This window comes from Mustela putorius, unplaced genomic scaffold (assembly GCF_011764305.1).
Source record: "Mustela putorius furo isolate JIRA1106 unplaced genomic scaffold, ASM1176430v1.1 tig00003854_pilon_pilon_pilon, whole genome shotgun sequence".
In the NCBI taxonomy this organism is placed as follows: domain Eukaryota; kingdom Metazoa; phylum Chordata; class Mammalia; order Carnivora; family Mustelidae; genus Mustela; species Mustela putorius.
Window position 1 is genome coordinate 9991780 of NW_025422006.1, and position 15052 is coordinate 10006831.

The following is a 15052-nucleotide window of genomic DNA, read 5'->3' on the forward strand; positions in this document are numbered from 1 at the left end:
GGCAAAATTAAGAGTAAAGATCAGTAGTTGCCAGGACTTAGGGTGAGGTTGAGGAATAGGCAGATTTTTAGGGCAGTGAAAATACTATGTATACTGTAACGATGGATACAGTTGACCATACATTTGTCCAGGCTCATAAAGTGTGCAATGCCCAGGGTGAACTGTAACTACTAATCATGTGTTAACATAGGTTCAACCGTTTTAACAAATATACCACGCTGGTGACGGATGCCAGCAGAGGCGGCTACGCACAGGTTGGGGCAGGGGAGACGGTATGTGGGGTATCTCTGTACTTTCCATTTTTCTGTCCATCTGAAAGCCACTATAAAAAGATAGCCTTTAAAGTTTAATAGGGCATACTTACCATGTGCCAGCCACTGTTACCATCCTTATTCCAGGGTCCATTATCTTAATCATTATGACGTACTACTCAAACAAGTTCTTTCCTTCACAAATTATGCAAATTTTGCAGAAGTCCACTTTAGTTCAAATTGGAAGCTCTCGTTTTACAGAAAAGGAAGGCCCACTGAATAGACTGGAGGAAAGGACGAGCCTAAGATCATACTTAATTCTTACCATGATCAGTCCCAGCAAAACATTTTCGGAGTAGGAGTGTGTAGACATGAGTCTATATAAAGAGAAACAGGTGTATTCTTCAAATGTTTAAGATCTCAATGTACATTCCAGTTAAAGTCCAGTCCATCTTGCCCAAAGAACACTCAAGTCTAGTTAGCATGGAATCTTACTAGCTGCCTTGCACTTTCTCCGCAATCAGTTGATGCTCCTGACAAGTTAAATCCTCAAGTCCCAATCTGTTCTAAATATTGCTTAAAAAAGTATGGAAACATTACCACCACCTCATGCTGCACAAAGTTACAGTTCAATGAAGGACCCATCATCTTACTAAGTCTTCTTTATCCCCCAGATCCCACCTTGATTCAGATTTTAAAAATATATCAAGCAAATGTTGACAGAGTGAAGCACTGAGGGGAAATAAATGTTAAACTTAGAAAAAAAAATATTGGCCTTCTTAATACTGTAATTTTCACCTCAATTGTGGTTCTTCAGTATCTTCTTATTTCTGGATATTATCTCATGGATTTCCCCCACTTGAAGCAAAAGTACCAGCACCTAATGGACTAGTGCAGATGATCACAAACCAGGGTATTTCCAATTCAAAATCCATCACTTGAAAGTCATGGTTCTGCTTTTGGCTTCAGCTACCCCATGGGCCCATCTCTACATTGAAACCAAACCCAAAACAGAAATAAAACTATGCCTGTTTTTGTACACAATTGTCATGTCTAAAGTGTCACCTATAAAGCAAAAGAATGGAAAAGGGAGACAAGCAATGGTAACTAAAATACCATTCCTTTCTCTTAAGTTCTAAGATGGTTGTGGTCTTAGAAAGCGCCTATTCACTTCTTCAAAAATAAACTGCCCACCGTGTACCATACTTGATGTTTCACAAAAGTCAATGTATGGTTCTCACTTGAACATATCCTATTCAGGGACAGCAATTCAAAAAATTCACAATATAGCCATGCAAAGTCTACATATGCAACTACAAAGGCTGAAACAATTTCTAACTATTCCCTTTTATGACTTCTAACTATGGCTTAAAAACCCAATGGACAAGTGGAAGCTTCCCTCTGTACATGGCTTTTATTATTTACATAATACAATATAGCATCAATGCTGAATAGCATGATTATGTGCAATACATAAATATGAACTATCTGTACACATCTGCAGATCTAACTCAGAACTAAGGTACATAAAATTGAAAGCAAAATCGAATGCTTTAATTAAAGTAAAAACTAGGACCGAACACTGCAATAAATCAGAAGTAGTGCCTCGTGTACATACTTAACTATTTACAGATGAAAACAGGCATTACCACAATACTAATCTAACTATACTCATTTATATATAAAAAACACAAGTTTCATACATCACAAAAACCTTCCATTATAACACAGAAGTGATATTACCAGACAAGCATCAGTGAAGTATACTGCCTCTTCTAGTTGTTATTGTACAATGCTGTAGATAATGCAGCCCATGCAATACACCCAAGAACACTAGAGTCCTACACCCAAGTACAATTAATATGATAAAGCGGCCCTCTGCACGTGGTGCTGGATACCACTAAGAAGTCTACTGCAGCCGTGTTGGTTAGGGTTCTCCATGCAGAAGGGTACAGTTACATTTAAGAACTGAAGTCTTTAAAAAAGCTTTAAACATTCTTTCTTGAACCAAAACATTCAACAAAAGATGCACATGAAAAATTAACTTTTCAGATACCTTTGCAACTTAAAATTCAGATGCATGTTATTCAATAGAGCTGCTGTATGTAAAAACCAAATGTAGTTTTAATTTCTTCTTGTAAACAAATTAATCCCAGTGCAGTTCTGTGCTACACATTTTTAGCAATGAGAGTAATGCAGACATCTTCTGGTGCAGGCTAGCACAATAAGCTTCAAAGATCGCTCAAGACCCTGTGGGCCTGATGGCTTTACTCATGATAACCAGTTGCGATGTTTACCTTTCACAGAATGTCTTATTTGACAGCTTTTAGAAGACAAATTAACCAGGTCTACATATGGCACCAAATACTGGTTTCATGGAAAGGTCTGATCCTCTTTATGGTTTTCCTCCTGCTTCCAAAGAACATGTTGTGGAAATTAACAGGGTGAAGTTTAACTATGGTAGAAGTAGACTGCCAGTCCTTTTCTGGTGTACCATTTTTTAAAAAAATACAGGCACATAACACTAGCCGAAGATTATACCTTGATTACATTCCCAAAAGGCAGATATGCTGCAAACATGCAGAGATTTCATGTATTCTGTTTGGCACATGGGAACTAAATTTTGTCCCTATCTGTGTATTTTCAATTTGCTGTGCAGATTTCCATCCAATTTTATTCAGGGGAGGGCATATACATTTTGTAGGGCTGTATCTATCCATTTCTGCCTGTAACAAACACCCAAACATCCTAAAATTTCAATTATAAGACAGACAAGTGTAAAGTAAAACTCTGGAGAACATCAAAGGAAAATGGCCATGCATCTGCTCTTTAATGTTTTCCTACGATATATTAAAATAAAAACAAAGTTTCAGTCTCTTCACAAGTAGTCATTTATATTCTCTGGATTTTTTCAGCCACAACAACTGGATTCTCTTTTCTGATTTTTGCTGCAGCTTCTGCTTTGTAATCATAAGGACAGTTGTGCTTGTCAGAATAACGGTGAAGTCCACAAAACAAATTTCCACATCGGCAGTCAAACCCTGTACACACAAGAGGAAGTAGAGTCACTTGGGAATTTGCAGTAATTAAAAGGAAAGGGGAAAAAAAGCCTCAGTCACTACAGAAAAGGAACCAGATTTTCATGGCTCTCTGCAATATTAAAGAGTCTGCCACTTTAAATTGTGAAAGAGCTTTCAGCCTCTTTTGACATAGTGAGAAATTTAACTAACTACCCTTCCATAAACTCCCGCAGATACCAGAGTAGAAATCACACAGGCTCTGGAGCCAGACTGACCTGGATGCCAATCCTCCTCCTACCACATATAAACTGGGTAAAGCATCCTCAAGAGAAAAATAGGGAAAGAGAACCATGGGGTTCTGAGATTTAAAGGAACAGTTAAGAATTTTAACTTTTTTCTGGCTGGCTCAAAGATGATGGTTATTGTTTCGTTCAGCTACCTTCCCCCCTGAAGAACAAAGGAAGAATCAAAAAGGATGAATTTTTATCAGTCCAATAAAGCAAATTCAGAAGGCCTCAAGCTAGTAATAGGTTTTAGAGAATTAAGAGACACAAAATGGGACTCAAACACAACTTTTCCCCACTATCCTGCCCCCTTTCTAGTCCACTCTGTAAATTTTCAGTTCCTGAAAGTCAGGCATTTTGTTATAGGTGTATAAGACCAACCAGTCTCTTAGGAAGCTCCCAGTTAAATCCTAGCAATAAAATACACATTGTCTTCTATGTTCTGTAGTACCTGTAAGGCCAACTTTCTTTCTGCACATAAAACATCTGTTCTTCTTTGGTTTGGGCAACTCAGGAGCTTTTTCTTCACCTTGAGAAGTACTGGGCTGAGAAACTGATGGACTGGGCTGAGTGACAACTGAAAAACAAGGGTGAAAAATGAGGTATCTGTCAAAAGTTCACAATGACAATTAAGTAAAAAAAAAAAAAAATTTAAGAGAGACAGCAATATTTTTAGTGAAAACATTTATGAAGCCTTTCTTTAAAAAATGTGCTCTATACAGAATCTTCTACTTTAATATCAAAACTTTCCAATCTGAGAATTTCTTGCAAATCAACACATACTCACTCCTCTAAATGTTGTAAAATGATTATTACACTCAAATTCCTTTTAAGTCACTCTTAACAGCTAGTACTAGGGAACAATCCTAAGTTCTAAAGACCTGGGAGATGTTGGTCACATGCCCAGTTTTTCCATACTGCACTTGCCTAAGGGCAAATTTCCTAATTAGGGCAGTTCACATTCATTATTACTGAGTAAATAAAGTTGCCAACTCCTAAGGTACTTGACTATAATAAAGTCAGTTTTATACTGATACAAAAGACAGACTATATAGATAAATCCAGCAAATTGCAACAAGTAAAACCTAAATCATTAAACCTTAATTAACTTCAGATCCCAACGTTTTACAATAATCATTTTGCCATTTTAATAAATGCTTTATATGGTAGAAGATCTGAACAGTTCTTAAAAAACTTTTCGAAAAGATCAGCAAACAAAGTCTTTAAGACTGTTAATAAGTACTTGTGAAATTTTGACCATTAAGGAGTCCACAGGCAAAACAAGAATTTTTAAAGCACAGCTTTTTTTTTTTTTTTTTAAAGATGTTATTTATTTATTTGAGAGAAAGACTGAGATAGAACATGAGCGAGGAGAAGGTCAGAGAGAGAAGCAGACTCCCCATGGAGCTGGGACCCTGAAGCAGGACTCGATCCCGGGACTCCGGGATCATGACCTGAGCCAAAGGCAGTTGTCCAACCAACTGAGCCACCCTTTGTAAAACTTATCTAAACCTGGTGTGGAATTTAGACAATGAGAAATAGAATCTACTTTTAAAAAATCTGTTTCTCCACCTAAAAGGGCTTTAAATTTTAATTCATACAGGACATAAATAAAACTTGTCAATATGAAGCTAAAATTGAGTTCACCACATTACCACTAGGTATTTAAAACAAAATACCAAATTTAATTCTACTTTTATAAAATTCAACTATACCAGAAGCACTGAATTTTAGTATTAATCCAAACCCAAAGAATAGCGAAGTAATGTATGCAAAGCTAAAATCAGTGCTTAAACAAAAGGCCAGCACTAATGTATAAGCATAAATCCAAACTCTAGAGCAAGCGGAGAGGTTTCAGGGCAGCTCACTCTAAAATTCTCCCCAAATGTATAACTCTTTTACATTAGTAACATACTCAGACTAATAGCTTAATATTAGACTAAAAGATGGGCTCCTGGGTGGCTCAGTGGGTTTACCGCTGCCTTCGGCTCAGGTCATGATCTCAGGGTGCTGGGATCAAGTCCCGCATCCGGGCTCTCTGCTCAGCAGGGAGCCTACTTCCCTTCCTCTCTCTCTGCCTGCTTGTGATCTCTCTCTGTCAAATAAATAAATAAAATCTTAAAAAAAATATATATTAGACTAAAAGAATAATATTCCACCTACTCTTTATCCAAATAATCTTCTAAGACAACCTTAATACAGTGTTCCCTGATGGTATGATGGTAAAGAATCTATGGGACTAGTTGGGGGTGGGTGGGTGGGTGACAGCCATGGCTCCATCAGAAAACTGAAGAGTGATTCCTGGGACATACATGGAAGAAGGGACGTTAACAAGGGGAAAATGATTCAGTAAAGGCAAAGAAGAACTATAGAATGCTTACTATGAAGAGCAGCAGAGACTAGCTACAAATATCAACTGTGAGTACTGTTCCAAGGTCAAAAGTAATTTTGTGTTAAACCCGAACCAAAGCAAAGCCTCACAAACACACTAATATGGTCAGCTTTTTCAGAAGGATTGAACTTATTTCAAAATATTAAATATGGATTCACCTGAACTTAAGAATTTTTACCTTAACCTTACAGATTTAACACTGCTATAATTCACATAAGCTTTGTGATGTGATGTTAGCAAAAGCCAGCCTCCAAAGCAGATTACAAATCCACAAATACTATTCCCTCACAATAAAGTTTCATAATGTGCTTGCTCAGTCCACGCTGTGTACAAGAAAAAACGAGCCATGTGCCCTGAAGAGCACAGACCTGTTCCAGGGCCCAGTACAGGTAAATCAGAGCGAGCCAATCTCTGGCAGCACCAGTGCACTTCCCACTGTGCCACAGAAGCAGAGATGCGAAGCCACTCAATGAAACAAAATGCCCTTCCATAATGAGTTTTCAACTCATACAAAATCTGACAGGGATCCTACTCTTCAGTTTCAAAGTTTCTTAGTGTTCAACATGTTCTTTGTCCTCAATATTTTCTACAATATTGACAATATCAAGACTGATACTGCTTTTGATATAACATTTTCTTCATGGCTTTGAAATTTAATCTATATAACTACCCGCTTATGAATAATACTTTTTGGTGATTTAAAGATCTTTAAAATATATTGGTAAACTACCTTTTAAGTTCATTACATTCTTAACAGTTCCAGTCCCCAGATTATAAATTTTGCTGATCTGTGGAGTGGGGTTAGGGAAGGGGAATGGGCAAAGAAAAAAGAAGAATAAAGAATGACCTGTTACACTTGAGGAACTTTGAAGATACTGGTTCTTGCTTGGCCTGTATTTTATAGCTTTCTCTCCAATTTAATCCTTCAACGGGAAGGAAATAATCCCCCACCAACTCTTCCTTATACTACTAAATCCAGAATGGAACTAGTATTAAACAAAAAGCATACCTGGCTCTGACACCTCTGTTTTCGGGGTAGTTATTTTGTCCTCTCTCGAAATGCTCATTTCTGTCATTTGCTGAGTTACAGGCAAGGCAGCCACAGGCACATTTCTATTTGAGTTCAAGCAAACATTTTTAAAGATGTTAAGGGTACTTCTTTGCAAGATAAGTTGTCAGTTCAACTTTAAATTATGTATTATTTCCAACATGATCAATGGAGCTAAATACTCTAAAAATTTTAAAGAGTGTTGGATGCCCAGCACACATGGTTGAGAATAAAGGAAACAATTTGATAAATGGCTCTTCGATTCACACTTGGATCGGTTACAATGTTCTACTATAGCCAACTGGGAACTTTTAGCTATGCCTGTAATTTAAGGGCAAAAGGGGCAGCTTTGTCAAAATGTCACATGTAGCATTTGAATGGAGTCTGCAGAGCTGTACTCTCTACAATCTCTAAACCTCAATTACAAGAAAATAAAAGCACAGCATTCTCAACACAGAATCCTGGAAGAGTTATCACAGAGTGTGTCACAATATATATCTTTATTCAATGACCTGTAAGATCGTGTATTAAAAGGATCCTGGAGTCCCAGACTGTGCAACACCAGCAAAGCCAAGGGCATCTGATAAATTAACATCCTTATATAAGAAAACTCATAATTAGCATAGTATGGGTAGCAGAGAGATCTTTAGTTCCTCCTTGCATTATTATAAAAAGCCTGAAATGGTCGATCTTACCTTGATTTTTCAGATGTGCTGCCAGCAGCACCTTCACAGTTGTTTAAACTAGTGTCTGCTCTCTGTACAGATGCAGAATCTGAGGTAGGACTGTTGGAACCACTAGCTGTTCCTATTTTAAAAAAGGATTTGTAAGACAGAGCAAGACTACAAACACTCAGTATCAAGACTATTAATAAGTAACAAATACTTGCATTTAATTAGATTAGTGATTTAAGCACTTTCACTGCGCTGCAGAGTCCTATAATTAAGTGAGTATCCAAACAAAAGCATATATGAAAAAGTCACATCCAGTGAACCTAAGTATGAAACAAAAAAGCTAGAAGATGCTTGCAGATAGATAGTCATTCATTCCTGATGCAGTCGTGGCAAGTACTTGGGCTGTTGCTTTAATTTCAAGCTTTTCTCAGGTCTTCTCCCCTTGGGCTCTCAGCACTGACTCTCAGTCTTAGGCCCCAATTCTTGGTTCTATATTTTCTGTCCACCAGTTCTTCAAATGGGTTTTTTCCTTGGAAACTTACCCATTGGGCTCATTCTGCCACTATTCTGCTGCCTCTGAAGATGTTCTTTGTAGCAAACGGAACACATTCCATTTGTCCTAGGATTCCCATAAAAGCCACATCCTGTACTACACAGCATGGGCCCTGGAGTCTGGTTAGTCTCCTGAGCCATATTTTTCTGCTATAAACGAAACAAAAACAAAATTTTATTCATTAGCATGTTACCAAAGTAAAATCACTAAATTAGCATGATAGCCACCAGTGCACCTTTGTTACTTCTAAACACCAAGCGTATTTCTAACAAAGGCCCAAATTATGTTAATCATTAAAGAGCAGTCCAAGAAAATTATGACTGTTTTGTTTTTAAAGAACAATGGGCATTAAATAAACTGTCTTTTAACAAGAAGGAACTATAAGGACTTCACATTCTTTAGAACAAAATTTTTTTTTTTTTTGCATTAAAACATTAAAATGTATTACTTCACCTATCACCACGATCTTTGTTTCAATTTCTGAAAAGGTCACTCTGCCAGATCTCGGAATTACATTTAAACCAATCTGGGCAATTGGCATTCTTAAAGTCACTTTCTGCTTTCCTATACTATAGACAGACCATATCAAATGGTGATTTTTTGCTAAAAATATATAAAATGGAACTTTCAAATGAAAAAAATCTACAAAGATCACAAGTATCAACTCTTGATAGCTACTGGTGATTCTTTAAACTGGTCACATACTGGATGGAGCTCTAAAGCATTCTTAAAATACCTTATAACATACTTGGGCCTCACCATAATTCAACAATTCTGCTATAGGGCAGAACAACTGTACTTTTAAAAATGTTGCAACACCTTTACAGAACACTGGAAAGAGCTGGTAGGTCACCTAGCCTTTCCTGTTACCTTAGCACCAACAAGCAAAGCTCTTTAAGAATTTAGGGGTCAGCCACTTATGAAATTCCTTTTAAAATTCTGCATTTGAGGTGTGGAATCTGGGTCTGAACACTTTAAAGTCAGTGCCCAGAAACCTGCAAATGCACAAATTATCAGCTACAGATTTCTCCAGCCAAAGGCTCTATTAGAACTTTTCACAAGTGCTTGTCTTCCTCACATCAGGAAATGAAACCTTTGAAAGCTGTTTCAATATGGCAAAATAAAGCAATGTGAACACACAACCCTTGGTAATTAATATTCATTGCTAGGTTACCAAAAAGAACTTTGTACAGCAAGCTACCTTGCCTTTTCAGAAGTTTTAGCACCAATATAGTAATGCCATGCTAAATTTAGTAGATTTTCCCAAGTGAAAACACACAATGAAAAATTTAAACTGTGGAGAAGTTTCCATATCATCTTAAAATATCTATGTACAAAAAGTGTATTTGAGAGCATTTTAACAAAGGAAGATTGTGTAACTTGTGGTCACCGTCATTTAAATATGCCTTAATGCTGAAAATGGAGGTTACTTACGATTTGTTAAGCTAAAAAACATTTCAAATAAGTGCATGAAAGTACTTCAAGCTGGAGCTTGTCATCTCCCAGAATTTCATATGGCTTTGCCCACTATCACACACACTAGAATACATTCTTTAGTAAGTTACTAAAAGTAAGTTTTAACAAGTATTTAACACTTTTTATCAAGACTATAAAAGAGTTGGAGGACTCATAAATATTGACCTGGCCAGAATCCTGCCAGTATTTCCCCAACAGCTAAATGATAATAATCTTCCCTTTTGTTAGCAAAAAGAAGTATTTCAAGTCAATTAAGCTTATATGGAGGGTGATGGAGAACCACAACTTACTTCAAACAATGGTACTAATTTAGTAGACATGGTCTCTTTAAATAGTAAGTGGAATTTAGCTGACTCATTTTGGAGAACGGTAGTGTAAACATTTCAACATCACTTATGAAGTTTATTAATAAATATTTTTAGCTTGGTTTAAAAAATTTTAATATGTGCAAAAATGCTTCAAATAATAAATTATGTATTTATTTGCATGTGCCCCCCCCCCAACAATGTGTGGTTATCTGCCCTATGCAAAGAGCTCCTTTCTGGAAGCCAGTTTAATTATGCTAGCTCAGTTTCTATACTAACTTCCAGGGTCATCTGACGATGGCTTTTTAATAGCAAACTGGTCTAAATTTGAGTCAACCCACGTTGACATTAGCGATTCCAATTCTTAAAATCTTTTCCTTTATATAAAAAAAAGGGGGGAATCTCAATGATTTTACCCATTTCCACTTGCAAAGTATCCCACCTTCTCTTCTACTTTAAATTTACTATAAATAGCCTGCAACTGAAACCCAAGAAACACCAGGACATTAGTCTTCCACACAGCTTCCCATCTTGTATATTTCCCCCCCTAGAAAGCCAGCTTTTAAACGCCATCACATGTGCAAAGCTTGCCTTAATATTTCTCAGAAGCTTAGATCACATGGGCGGGCGCTTCAGCCTGTCACAAGGCTGCAATGTGACAGGCTGAGCTGGATGGAGGCTCTCACATAAAGCCTAGTCAACAGGGGCCTCTGAAATCAGCTTCTATTTATATCTTAGAGCCTGCCAACTCCTACACAACCCCAAGAACTAAGGATGCTGCGTTCATATATCTAATATAATAAGGAAACAAGACAAAAAGATGCCAGTAAGGCCTCTGCAATGTTTTTTCTTGACGTAGTGAGGGCTAGCAAACAATCTCAATTTCAACTAAGATGCATCATTAATCACTCATGAAGCCAAAATGGTCAGGCTTGTTTATAAAAACCAAGCACAGCAGAGAGAGCACCGAGGCAGAAAGAATCCTCATGTTTAAATCCTTCTGCTCAGCAGCAATTTGAGGGAGGGAGTAGTTTGCCATTAGGTGCTGTTTCCCTCCTGCTTGGCACCATTTTAGAAAAATACAGTATCATTACTATTCAGTAACTTTAAAGTTTTGTTGTTAGAAACTTGTGCATTCCTGGGCCAGCTCTATCAGGTACAGAGGAAATGTTTATTTTTTTATTTTGTATAGCTTCTGAAATGTGTATTTTTACAGTTTGTGGCTTCCTCTAACTTGTAGTTTAAAGAAAACTAAATCTGGACATGTAACATAAAAACTCACCAGCCTCAAATATGAATTAAAAAAAAAAAAAGGCTTTTACACCTTCCTATTTAGTTTTCAGGTGCACATGTTAGAAAATGTTAAGAATGCCTACTCACCTGGACTGGAGATCTGAGTTCTAGTCTAATTTACTTCTAACTAAAACCAGTGACCTTGGGCAAGTCCTTACTTTCCAGATCTCCCTTCTCTGTTTGCCAAGAGCAGGAGACTACTCTGATTTTTAAAGTCTCCTTTCTAGGCTTAAACCGGGCCTGAGACCAAAAAATTAGGGGAAAACTACAATAAATTCTTTATTGGGAAACAGTAGAAACAAAACAAACATGTAAGCTAAAAATTGCAATATTTTCATCCATTAAGTTCTGAAATCCTACTTTAAAAAGCTAAGGAATAAGATGAAATTTGTTTTAGTATTTTTTTTTTAAGTCTGTAAATTACCTGAATGCCAGGTTTCAAAACCAGGAGTTCTGTGACCTACATACACTACTTTACCCTAACGTCCTTAGACCAGATTCTTAGGAGGCATCAATAAACACGGGCCTTTTCTCAAAACACAGCTCCACGGAGTGCGTGGAAGCGAGCAAGAATTTCGTTCACCAGCCTAAATGCACGAAACAAAGGGGAAGGTGCTCCATTTCCTTCATGAAAGGGATCTTGGGCGAATAACGCGGCGACGCTGGCAAAACTAAAACACGACGACAGAAGAGCCCCCTCCCCCACGTTCCAGCGGATTTCCGAGCAAGTCCGGGTCCCACTGGTCCCCCCCACCCCGAGCCCTCCCCCCCCATGCCCCTACGCCGAGGCCTTGCTCAGGAGAGCCCAGTAGGGCCTTCTCCAAAAACCACTGAGTCATGCAGAACAGCAGCTCCGCAGGCCAGGCCGGCCCCGCGCCGACCCCCGGCCCTGACCCGCTCCTCTTCCGAGGCGGCAGCTAACTGGAGAAGGGGGGGGGGGGCGTGCGGCGAGCAGGGGCTGGGGGCGCGGCCGCCACCGCGGCCCCTTTGTCTCTCCCGGTCCGGCTGCCCACGCCGGGCGCCGCGCCGAAGGCGGCCGGGACGGACCGAGGGAGGCCCGGAGCCCACACGCCGGGCATTGTTCTCCGGACCGTGCGGGTGCAGGAGAGCCGGGGGCGAGGGCTGCCGGACCTCGGGCCACGCCGACAGGATGACGCCTCCGTCTTTGTGCTTCCTGAGCAGGCGGGCGGGCTCCCCTCCCCCGGAGGCCACCGCTCGGGCTCCGCCAGAGGCCCGCGGCGGCCCGGGCTCCCCCGCCCCCCCAAGCCCCCATCCCCCGGCCGGGCACGAGCCGCCGGGCGCCCTCCCCCAGCTCCGCACCACTCACCCTGCGGGGGCAGGAGTGCAGGAGCCGGGCTCGCGCGCGACGGCGGCGCGGTGGGGCCGGGCCCAGGCCTCCGGGAGGGGCGAGCCGGGCGCCCTGGAGCGGCCGCCGCGGGCCGGGAACGGGTCGGTGGCGGAGGTGGCGCTGCCGCCGCCGCGGGGTCCTCCTTTGTTCCTGCAGTAGCACCGAGCGTGGCCGGGACACGCCGGAGCTCGGGAAGTGGGAGGAGGGAAGCGAGGGGGGGCAGAGGAGGAGGCGGAGGGAGGACCGGAGGCCGCGGCGGCTAACGCTGCTCGCGGCACTCGCCCGTCGTCACCTCACGCCTCCAGCGGCGGCGGGTTGGGCCGACTCCGAGGGCGACCGGGACGCACGCAGGGAAGGCCTGGGCGCCGCGAGGGCCCGCCGGTGGTGTTCTCCGTCGCCTCAGCTACGGCCGCGGTAGTTGCTTGGCTCCCGGGAGCGAGCGAGCGAGCGAGCGAGCGAGCCCCAAGTCCAGGCGCACACAGGTCCGCGCTCCGGCCGACTGACGCTCTCTAGCGCCCGGCACTCGGGCAGTGAGGGAAAGAGGGAGGGGGGCGGGGTCTGTGCGTCAGCGAAAACCCCGACGGCGGCGACGAGGAGCGCGGTGACGTCGCGAGCCCGGCGCCCCGCCCCCGGGCCCAGTTCCCGGGTCCGGGAGGCGGGGTCGAGCTCGGCCGGGCTGCTTGTTGCGCGGAGCCGAGTCACTGGCCCGCCTGTCGGCACCAGGGTGGAGCTGGAAGGAGCGAGTCCTGTGGAGACTGCGTTTCTATTTTTAACCCGATTGTCCGCCCTCAGCCTTCCTCCTTCAGATTTTCTCGCTCAAGCCCGCTTCTCGCCATCTGAGTTCTCACGCTTTGTCTCGAGCTCTTGGCAGACATTTCCCTTTCCTCCTTATTCCCCTAGCCGCCGCCCTCCTCCGCCCCCCAACCCTCCCGGGGGTTAGCAAGAGGGATTCGCCTAGAGAAAAAGAAAAAGAACTACTCGCCTGCTCGAGAAGCCTCCCCTGCCCCGTGTCCGTGAACCCCCTTTCCGTTCTAAAGTCCGGTCAGAGAGCATCGCCCGGACGCCGCCGGGAAGCAGCGGGGCAGGCGGCGCTCGCTCGCTCCCCCGCCCGCCCGCTCGCCCAAGGTCACGGGTGGTTGTGCAGAGTCAGGAAACTTGGGCCGATTGGCTGCCAGTCCCGGCCCCGGCGGCCCCGGCGTCGCTGTTCGGAACAAACTGTTTTGGCCAGCCTGTAAAATCCCTGGAAATCGACTCTTCCAGCAAAAGCGTCCTGCACTAGGAAAGCACCAAATGTTCTGCTCAAGACATGGAGTTGCGGGACAAACAAGCTAGACCCGAAAGAGGACACGTTGCAGGAGGAAGTTCATCAGCAGGGAGGTATGAGGCAATGCAGAAGCGAGGCCCGGGGCCTGACCAGTTAGCAACTGGCGGCGAGTGAACTCCAAACACTGAGAACCTTCCCAAAGCACCACCAGCCCCACAATACCCTGCTTAGAGCTGACCTCTCGGGGTGGCTTAAGTTCACTTTAAAAGAACACAACACCGAGACAGATTTTGTAGGAAACAGTGGCCCACCGAATAAACAGAAATGATGTTTAGGGCTTACACGAGCCGCCTTTGGAATGGCGTGAGAGAGGTCCTTTCAGTCGTTCCCAAACTTCCCGGTCCGAGAAATCACCCGGGGTGATGATTTAAAAGATTTCCCAGGCCTCTCCCCTGGCGATGCTTTGCCTTCTTCTGGGGTGGAGCTCGGGAATCGGTCTTTTTAAGTAGCTCTCCAGGTGGTTCGTCTTTGTGATTCGGTGTAGTTCTGGAGAATGCTCTCCTGGCGCCCTGTGCCGGGATGGCCCAACACCACTGTGCTACAGTAAGCGCAATACCTAGGACTTAACGTTCCCTTTACGATTTAGGGCTGTTGTGTTAGAGACGGGGTGGTTTCAGTCGCAGTTCCCCTGACCATTGGACTTTATTTCCTTCAGTGAGTAAAGGAAAAAACTGGTAAAAACATAGCTGCTACCGTTTACAAACTGTTTTCGGTGGTGAGTTTTCTCCATTTAGGGTCTCATTTAAATCTTTGCAGCAAGTCACTGAGATAGGTTCTATTTTATCCATTTTTACAGATAATGATTTAAAGGAGTAAGTGAACTGCTTGAGGAGCTGAGGGACAGGGAAGCCAAAGAGAGGTGATTTTTACGGAGAACAAAAATAACTTCAAGATTCCCACCCTCCACCCCCTGAATTTTAGTTATTAAAAAAATGAAACAAGATAATTACTGAAGAAGCATAGTTAGGAAACAAACAAACAAACAAACAACAACAACAAAACCAACCAAAGAGTAATAAGGCAAGCTGGTTAATTAATGTATTGCCTAATATATGTTATGTAGCCCCTTCTGCTAATTCATCCT

At 42.3% G+C, this 15052-nt stretch overlaps 1 protein-coding gene across 3 annotated transcripts; it reads right to left on the reverse strand.

Moving 5' to 3' along the window:
* Nucleotides 1-1646: 1646 nt before the first annotated feature.
* ZFAND5 (zinc finger AN1-type containing 5) lies at nt 1647-14455 on the reverse strand. 3 transcript variants are annotated; one of them, XM_004769207.3, is made up of 6 exons: nt 14251-14455; nt 8212-8371; nt 7691-7802; nt 6957-7060; nt 4007-4132; nt 1647-3292 (listed from the first exon to the last, which is right to left on the reverse strand). In XM_004769207.3, exons 2-6 carry the CDS (start codon nt 8360-8362, stop codon nt 3144-3146), a joined length of 642 nt encoding a protein of 213 aa, XP_004769264.1. In that variant the 5' UTR covers nt 8363-8371; nt 14251-14455; the 3' UTR covers nt 1647-3143. The 3 variants fall into 3 exon arrangements, with proteins under 3 accessions (XP_004769264.1, XP_004769263.1, XP_044921035.1); XM_004769206.3 differs by lacking the exon at nt 14251-14455 and adding an exon at nt 13627-13778; XM_045065100.1 differs by lacking the exon at nt 14251-14455 and adding an exon at nt 12624-13560.
* Nucleotides 14456-15052: the final 597 nt, after the last annotated feature.